Source organism: Microtus ochrogaster, chromosome 4 (assembly GCF_000317375.1).
Source record: "Microtus ochrogaster isolate Prairie Vole_2 chromosome 4, MicOch1.0, whole genome shotgun sequence".
NCBI classification, from domain to species: domain Eukaryota; kingdom Metazoa; phylum Chordata; class Mammalia; order Rodentia; family Cricetidae; genus Microtus; species Microtus ochrogaster.
In genome coordinates, this window is record NC_022011.1 from 16,841,803 (window position 1) to 16,850,844 (window position 9,042).

Below are 9,042 nucleotides of genomic sequence, written 5' to 3' on the forward strand. Positions count from 1 at the left end.
AGCATGGTGGGACCTGGAACAGGCCTCATCTCTCACACTGCCCTGACGTAGCTCTGTAAGGCACATATTCCTCCCTGAAGGTGCAGCTCCGGCTCACTCCTCTATGATCCTGCTGTGCCACCCGTCTTGGGAATAGTTACTTCCTCCCTATGTTTAATTCATGGCTGGGGGTTTGGGATGCGCTTCCCAAGAAAGGCAAGAACTCCCCTGGGGTCTTGCCCAGTTCCTGCCTGCTTTATGGGCCCACCGCCAAAGTCCCAGCCTCCTCCTCATGAGTGGGGCTAGGGAATAGAAGCTGTCCATAGGCTTGGAGGACATTGTCCCTGCCAGGGTACAGCCATCAAGTCGCTAATCCACCGTCCTGGAATGTCTGCAGGCCAATCAGCAGGGTCTTTGGGGGCTCCCCGAGGGTGCTAATAATCCTACAATGATTAGCAGGGGCCACGGGGTCAGTGCACACTGCTCTGCTTGCTGTTGCGGAGCAGACTGGCCAGACACTGGAGCTGGAGTAACGAGGCATTTAGAAGGGTTCTGTGTCTCTTTTGAAGCCTGTACACCACCGAGGGGAGGCTGTTTGGACACAATGATGACTCACTAGCCTCCTCCTTTTGTCTGGCAGCTTAGCGTGACTCCTGGAGACTGTGAACAGCTTCACGAAGCCTGGGTCGGTTAGTTGAACTGCTGAGAGAAGCCATGTCTGCAGCACCAGGCAGGCCAAAGACTCAGCCAGAGCCCTGCCTGGGGCTGGGAGGCCAGAGCCAGTGGCTTGGTCTCTTGCTTGTACTCCTGTCTCTCCTTGACATCTCCAGGACGGAGGTGCAGACACTCCAGCAGGCTCCAACTCTAGGTAAGGGGTACCTAGACAGAAACGGGAGCAGAGGTACTGTTAGTGACCTGAAGAAGGGGTACCAAGGGGTTTCTAGGAGTCAGGTACCCAAGACTGATGTAATATGATGGGAGGACCCATTATAACAATCCAGGGAGGGGGACATGTTGGAAGGATACTGGGGAGGAGGAAGGTGGAAGCAGATGGTCTAGGATTGGAGTTAAGGAAAGATACTAGTTAGAGCCTTCACCTAAGACCCGAGAAGAAACCCAGTGGTAGAAAGGAGCTGCAGCCAGAACTGCTTCTAGTCCAGGGCTGAGTCTCTTATTCCCCTCATCATCCCCCACCCACAAACCATTGCTCTGGATTTGGCCTGTCCTCATCTACTTCCCTGTCTCTCTCCTGACCTCCCTCCATCTCTGTCCTGGGAGTTCTCCCCTACACACCTACTATTGTCCCTCCTCATCTCAGATCTGTGTCCCTGGGCGGGGTTGCGCTCTCAGCTGGCTGGGGGGGGGGGATGTCCCAGATGCTGCTGGTCATCGCTAACCTTGTCTCCTGGCCTCCAGCCCTGAGCAGGAAGGAGAGTTTCTTAATCCTCTCCCTGCACAACCGCCTGCGGAGCCAGGTCCAACCTCCTGCAGCCAACATGCAGAGAATGGTGAGTATGCCCAACTGCTCTATCAAGGCTGCCAGAGCCCCAAAATGAGCCCAGGACGGCTTGCCAGTGTCAGGTCCCCTTTCCCCGGGGCACCATGGTCTTGGTTGCTGGATATCTATGTAGCCTCTTCCTTCCTTAGCCTCTCCTTAGTATGGAGGTCAGTGCCCTCAGCAACTCACACTGGCATAAAGGACAAACCTGCCTTTCCGGGCATCCTGTTGCCACGGAGATCAACAGATATTGAGGAGCCAATCTTCCCTCCTCCAGGGAAAAGGAGTTACACAAAGGAGTCCCGCAGAAACGGGAGAGGTGCAGAGCGGGGAGCGAGCAGCATCCCGCTGGGCTGTGGGGGAACTGGTACAGGACCAGGGTTTACCTACCAAGTATTAGGGGTCTCTCCCAAGTTCCTCACGCACTCAATTATTTGCAATTTAGAACCTCCATGATGGAGGCTGCAGGCTTAGGGCTGATCATTCTGAGGGCACAGTCCTACTACCTTCATAGTCTGGGACACCCCCCCCCCACTACCTTCATAGTCTGGGACCCCCAATAGACTCAGCCCATGAGAACAGGCCAGGGAACAAGGGAGGAATTGAGTAAGGGAGGGCAAGGTTCCCCGTGGCTGCCTCCCGTGAAGTCCTCTGAGGCTGACAGCCACAGCGGGTGGTGACCTTGAGAACTCAGGGGTCAGTTTCTCAGGAGGTGGGGGAGGGCCAGGAGGGAACAGTCGGCTTCTCTGGTGGGCTTCTCTCTCCGGCCCTACTCTGAGGGGCTCTGTCTCCTCCTCGTGCCTACTGTCCTGAGCAGCCAGGATCTTCCGAGTTGTACTTCTACCCCCGGGACCCTGATGATTGAGGAGAGTTAGGATTTGTACCTTTCTCGGGGCCCTTTATCAAAGGCCTGGAAAAATCACATTTGGCCAGAGGGGGTCAGCAGAATTCTTCTGACTGTGGCCAGTGCTCGTTCTTAAGGAAAATACAAGCCAGCCTCCTACAAATCTGGGCACTGTCCCGTCTCAGAGTACTAGATGGGGAATATGGCTGCTGAAGTAATTCCCTTGCCTAGGCTGGTGCTGTTTCCTAAGGAACAGGGCCTAAGGGTGTTTATGCAAGGCTCAGGAAGATGGAGGCACAATTGGCTTTCCTGACGTATCTTGGGCAGCTCCAGAGGTCCCATCTGAACCGTCCGAGGCTCTGCCTGGTGAGGAAAAGAGCTCTGAGCATTCATTAGGCAAGCAACTCCCTCTTTGCTCAGTGTGAGCTGGCACCCCACGGTTGCTCAAAGACCGTGGGAGGTGATTTATTGGCCATTAGCTTCCCTCTTATCTAAAGGCCGGTTGTAATGGTTCGTTTTGATTGTCTGGAAAGGAATTTCACTGAGCAATTGTCTAGATCAGGTTGGACCGTGGGCGCATTGGTTATGGTCAGTCTTGATATGTTAACTGACTTAGAGAGACCCAATTTAAAAGTAGGTGGCCCAAGCTGAGCGGAGTAGCACATGCCTTCACCCCAACACTTGGGAAGCAAAGGCAGGCAGACTTCTCTGAGTTTTAGGACAGCCAGTTCTACAGAGTGAGTTACAAGACAGTCAGGGCTACACAGAGAGATGCTGGGTGGCAGCATTCCCTGGGTTTGAGTCCTGGGCTGTAGGACCAGGGAAAAGGAGGCCCTGAGCTGGGCACCACACTCACGGCTCATTCTCTCTCTCTCTGCTCTTGACTGGTTGTGACGAGCAGCTTCAAGTTCTTGCCTCCTTGACTTCTATGCAGTGATGGACTGGAATTTGAGCCGAATAAACTGTCTCTCCCCAAGCTGATTTTGTCACCCAGCAACTGGAAGGGAAAACCACCTGAGGTGTCTTTCTTTGTGCCACCCCCAGGACTGGAGCGAGAGCCTGGCCCGAATAGCTCAAGCCAGGGCAGCCCTCTGTGGCATTTCAGCCACCCCAAACCTGGCATCCTTCCCACGGCACACCCCACAAGTGGGCTGGAATGTGCAGCTGTTGCCCGTGGGCTCGGCATCCTTTGTCGAAGTGGTCAACCTCTGGTTTGCCGAAGGGCTGCAGTATAGACATGGGGACGCTGAGTGTGCCCACAATGCCACCTGCACCCACTACACCCAGGTGAGTGTATTGCCAGTGAGGCTAGGGCATGGTCTCCCAGTCATCTTAGAAAAGGCCGTATTTTATCCTTAAAAGGACACTCTCTATATTTAGAGGTAACCATACCAGAGCCCTGTACCTTGGCTTTTCCTTCTCTCTCTCCATAGAAGAACCTTTCTCAAGTTCAGGTGCATCATTCTCAAGAAAGTTTCCTTCTTTTTCTCCTCCATTCAACAACTATGAATATTTGTTGAGTGATTAGATAGATAGATAGATAGATAGATAGATAGATATAGATACACACACACACACACACACACACATATATGTATACACACACCCGGTTCTGTTTAGAGGCTTAGTACAACACTGAATAACACAAGCAAAATTCTCAGCCTGTTTTAACACCTTTATTATACACATAATAATAGTGAAATTGACCCAAAATTTTAAATAGAATCTTTGTCTTGTTTCCTATTTTTCTGGAATAAATTATATGACATTTGTTATAATCTGTCCCTAAAACAATTGGACCTTGTTCCATTTTGGTTTCTTTTTGTTTTATTTGTTGTTGGGTTGGGTTTTTTTTTTTTGTCTGTTTTTGTTTGTTTGTTCGTTACATTATAGCCAGGCAGTGGTGGCACACACCTTTAATCCCAGCACTTGGGAGGCAGAGGCAAGCGTATCTTTGTGAGTTTGAAGCCAACCTGGTCTACAAGAGCAAGTTCCAAGACAGGCTCCAAAGCTACAGAGAAACCCTGTCTCAAAATACAAATAAATAAATAAATAAAATTACATTATATTAAAGCAAGACATGGAAGCATGCCTGCAATCCTAGGACTCAGGAGGCAGAGGCTGGAGCATCGGGAGTTCAAAGTCATCCTTGGGTACACAGAGAGTTTGAGGCTAACCTAAACAATATGAGATCATTCGTTAGAAAAAAAAAAGTATGGATTAGTGGACTGGGGAATGGGGGACTGTAACTGAATTTCAGGGTACTAGTCCAGCATGTGCCAGGCCCTGAAATAAATCTCTAGCAGGAAAGGACAGTCTGTAAATGGAACATGATGGAATGTACCTTTAATTCTAACATCTGGGAGACAGAAACAGGCGGGACTCTATGAGTCTGAAGCCAACCTCTTTACATAGTAATTTCCTGGCCAGTTGTTGTATGCTGCAAAGTGAGACCTTGTCTAAATGTGAGCGCATGTGTGTGTGTGTGTGTGCGTGTGTGTGTGTATGTGGCAGTTGTTCTCAACCTTCCTAATGCTGTGACCCTTTAATACAGTTCCTCATGTTGTGGTGACCCCCAAACATAAAATTATTTCACTGCTACTTCATGACTGTAGTTTTGCTGCTGTTATGAATCGTAATGTAGATATCTGCTATGCAGTGCTATAGGGAGAAGTGAAGGTTGGCGACCATGTTTACATCTTACCCAAGGTCCTTGATAGCAAAGTCTTTCTTCTGTCACTCTTTCCATCTGCTCACGATCCTCCCTCCTTTCAACACTTAGTAACCGTCCATCTTCACCCCTTCCATTCCACAAGCTTCCCTCAATTCTGATGGCTCTGCTCAGCATAGCTGCTGTTCCTTGGGCTCCAGGGAGGTAAGGAGCCCCTGTCTGCCTGGTTGAGGCCAAAGCCTCCCCAGGTATAATTGTCTGAGCTGCAACCCCCCATCCTGAAGTAAGGCTAGTCTGAAAGGGTTTCTGCGCCATTGTGTTCTCTGCAGCTTGTGTGGGCCACCTCCAGCCAGCTGGGCTGTGGGAAGCATCTATGCTCTGTGGACCAGGCAGCCATGGAAACCTTTGTCTGTGCCTACTCCCCTGGGTAAGCCCCTCACCAGAGGCTGGGTGATAGCTGGGGGTGGGGTGAATGACAGGGAGGCTGGGACTGAAGGGGAGACGTGAGTGGATGACTTCCTCTTAGGGTACACCCAGCCACCCCAAATGTCTTTACCCTTGTTCTGCATAAGAGAGAAGTAGATAAAGGGAAGAAGATCTAAAAGATTCTGGCCATGAAGGAACAGGACTTGTCCATGAATGTCCTTCCTACTCTGAGGGCAAGTGTCCAGGATTGATACAGAAGTCATCTCTCTTTCCTTGCTGGTCTCCTGGCAGATCCAGCCCCCTGAATCCCTAACTCGGCCAGAGTGCTAAAGGGGCCCATGGGGAAGGCAGCCAGAACCCATTCCTTCCCCACCCAAAGCCTCTCCTCAACTCTGCCCAAAGCTCCTGGTCCTGCCCTGCCCAAGGCCAGGTTCTCCAAACCCTCTGATGCTTCTTCTCACAGAGGCAACTGGGACGTGAACGGGAAGACAATCGCCCCTTATAAGAAAGGCTCCTGGTGTTCACTCTGCACAGCCAGTGTCTCGGGCTGCTTCAAGGCTTGGGATCATGCAGGAGGCCTCTGTGGTGAGTGTCTTGCCATATTTGCCTCCAGAAACAGTGGGTACACGAGGGTTAGAATTGGTGGGAACTAGCAGTCTGAGGGGCCAGAAGCCTTGGCCTCAGCACCTAAGAAAGCGCCTGCCTGACCTGCTGGAAAGAGAGAGGCCTCTTCTCAGAATTACCTCCTCTTTTCACCAGAGGTGCCCAGAAACCCATGTCGTGTGAGCTGCCGAAATCACGGATATCTCAACATTAGCACTTGTCTCTGTCACTGTCCCCCTGGCTACACAGGGAGGTACTGCCAAGGTGAGGATTTGGTGTTCATTCTGGCTGAGCCTGAGCGGTGAGTGTGAGGGAGATACAGCTTGGTCGGCATACACCTATCCTGTGGTGTGTACCGGAGCTGGAACAGTGAAGTGGCCAGACATTCAGAGAGTTCCGAGGGAGTCTCAAGTGCATTAGAAGTGTTGACTATCCGGGCAGTGCTGGCACACACCTTTGATCCCACCACTTGGGTGGTAGAGGCAGGTGGATCTCTGTGGGTTCAAGGCCAGCCTATTCTACAGAGTGAGTTCCAGGACAGGCTCCAAAGCTACATTGAAAAACCCTGTCTTGAAAAACAACAAAACAAAAAAGAAAAGAAAAGAAAAGAAAAAGTGTCGATCACTGTCTTTTCATACTTTGTGCATTCATTCAGTAAAAATTCAGAGCCCCAAGTGTATGCCCTACCCTGAGATAGATAGATAGATAGATAGATAGATAGATAGATAGATAGATAGATGGTTTTAAATGCTTAGAGCTATAACCCTAGTGCTTGGGAGACCGAGGCAGCGTGACCATCATGAACTTCAGATCAACCTAAGCTACATAGTGAACTATAGCTCAATTAGGGCTATAGAGTAACAATTGACTTAAAAAGATAAAAGGAGGGGCTGGAGAGATGGCTCAGAGGTTAAGAGCATTGCCTGCTCTTCCAAAGGTCCTGAGTTCAATTCCCAGCAACCACATGGTGGCTCACAACCATCTGTAATGGGGTCTGGTGCCCTCTTCTGGCCGGCAGGTATGCACACAGACAGACTATTGTATACATAATAAATAAATAAATATTAAAAAAAAGATAAAAGGAATCAGATTTGACCCTATAGACTATCTATTGCAAAGACAGAATTAGGAGACAGAAGGGGCCTCTCCTGTCCCACTGCCCACTCTCCGTGACCTGTCAAGGCAGTATGAGGTCCAGGTGGTTAGAGGCTTAGCAGTCTGCTCTTCTGCTCTGTCCTGGCAGTGCGGTGCAGTGTGCAGTGTGTGCATGGCCGGTTCCGGGAGGAAGAATGCTCCTGTATCTGCGATGTCGGCTATGGAGGAGCCCAGTGTGCCAGTGAGTTCCAACCTGAGGTTGCTTTCAGAACCCTCTTCAGTGTGTATGTGTGGTGGGCTGGATCTGACTTTGCCAGCTCATAACAGTTCTTGTGTCAAGCTATTGCTAACTCTTTGCTCAGGAAAAATACTAATACCTTCAAATTGGTCACAGTGGAATATTTATATCGATGGAATTGGCAAAGGCTACAAACGATGGATTTGTGGGCGGGGAGTTCAAGTCAAGGTTTTTCTGTGTAGTTCTGGCTGCCCTGGAGCTCGCTCTGTAGACCAGACTGGCCTCACTCAGAGATCCACCTGCTTCTGCTTCCTGAGTGCTGGGACTAAAGGTGTGCGCCACTACTACTTGGTTTATGGACCTTTTTTTTAATGGTATTTTATTTGTGTGTGTGTGCCACAGAACAGGTGTGGATGTCAGAGGACAATTTGTGGAGGTCAGTTCTCTCCTTCCACCATGTGGGTCCTGGGGATTGAACCCAGAGTTATCTCTCCAGCCCTGGGTTTCCCCAGCCCCCTCTCTCTCTCTTGAGTGGTCTCATACTTGCAAACTTACCAGCACACTCCTGCCTTCTCCCCATTTCCAGTTTGGAGTAGTTGACTGGAAGCTGGGGTACCTTGAACTTAGCTCAGCCTGGTGGGAGAGGGTAAGGATTCTGAGGTCATCAAACAGACTTGGGCCTTCCTGTTCCTGCTGCCAGCCAAGGTGCACTTCCCTTTTCACGCCTGTGACTTGAGGATTGATGGAGACTGCTTCATGGTGTCTTCTGAGGCAGACACCTATTACGGAGCCAAGATGAAATGTCAGGTGAGGGCTGACTCTCGCCTCCCCAGGGTCGTAATAGGGTGACTTTGGGCCAACTTCTCCTGGCCTCGTTCTCTTCATTAGTAAAAAGCAGGAGTCATAGATTCAAGGTTCATACAAGCCAGGAGCCCACTTAACACCTAGGAACAAGGCTCTGCTCCACTCCTATGGAAGGAGCTGTCTTGACTCAGCTCCAGCTGATAGTGGACAGGCTGGGATGCCATTATAGGCTGGGCAGAACACAGAGTTTCCTAAAGCCAGAAACCCAAGTTTTCCTTCGCATTTCTTGACTTGCTAATATTGACAATTGGTCTGATTATATTCAAGATGCCATGTTATTGAGACAAAACTCTCGTGAGAACAGGGCCATGTTTGGGCCCATGAACTGCCAGTTGGGTTCATGTGCACACACAGAGGGAAGTCTAACAGCGGAGAGAAAGAGGATTTCCATTCTCAGAGGCAGGAGGTTGTTGGGGATGGAGATAATGACAGCCCAGCCAGCACACACATTTGGGATCCTGACCACGGTGGGACAACAGAATGGGCAGAAAGGTTTGGGACTGATCGCTACAGCCTGTCCCATATGACCCAGAGTGGGGTTACAGGGAAAAGGTGGGGTGCTAGCCCAGATCGAGAGCCAGAAAGTACAAGACATCCTTGCCTTCTACCTGGGCCGCCTGGAGACCACCAACGAGGTGACTGACAGCGACTTTGAGACCAGGAATTTCTGGATTGGTGAGTGCTTGGCAGGATGGGGTAATTGGGGGACCTTAAGTTCTACAAAACCGAGCCGGGCGATGGTAGCGCACGCCTTTAATCCCAGCACTTGGGAGGCAGAGGCAGGCGGATCTCTGTGAGTTCGAGACCAGCCTGGTCTACAAGAG

General features: G+C 50.5%; 1 protein-coding gene across 1 annotated transcript in view; it reads left to right on the forward strand.

The window, feature by feature from the left end:
- Window positions 1-687: 687 nt before the first annotated feature.
- Window positions 688-9,042, forward strand: part of Clec18c (C-type lectin domain family 18 member C) — a 10,749-nt gene continuing 2,394 nt past the window's right edge. Inside the window, exons 1-9 of the mRNA XM_026778726.1 lie at window positions 688-847; window positions 1,396-1,487; window positions 3,366-3,608; window positions 5,322-5,419; window positions 5,882-6,003; window positions 6,178-6,285; window positions 7,265-7,357; window positions 8,055-8,161; window positions 8,764-8,893. Of these exons, the coding sequence (XP_026634527.1) occupies window positions 694-847; window positions 1,396-1,487; window positions 3,366-3,608; window positions 5,322-5,419; window positions 5,882-6,003; window positions 6,178-6,285; window positions 7,265-7,357; window positions 8,055-8,161; window positions 8,764-8,893 (1,147 nt within the window). The 5' untranslated portion in view covers window positions 688-693. The remainder of the gene's footprint in view (window positions 848-1,395; window positions 1,488-3,365; window positions 3,609-5,321; window positions 5,420-5,881; window positions 6,004-6,177; window positions 6,286-7,264; window positions 7,358-8,054; window positions 8,162-8,763; window positions 8,894-9,042) is intronic.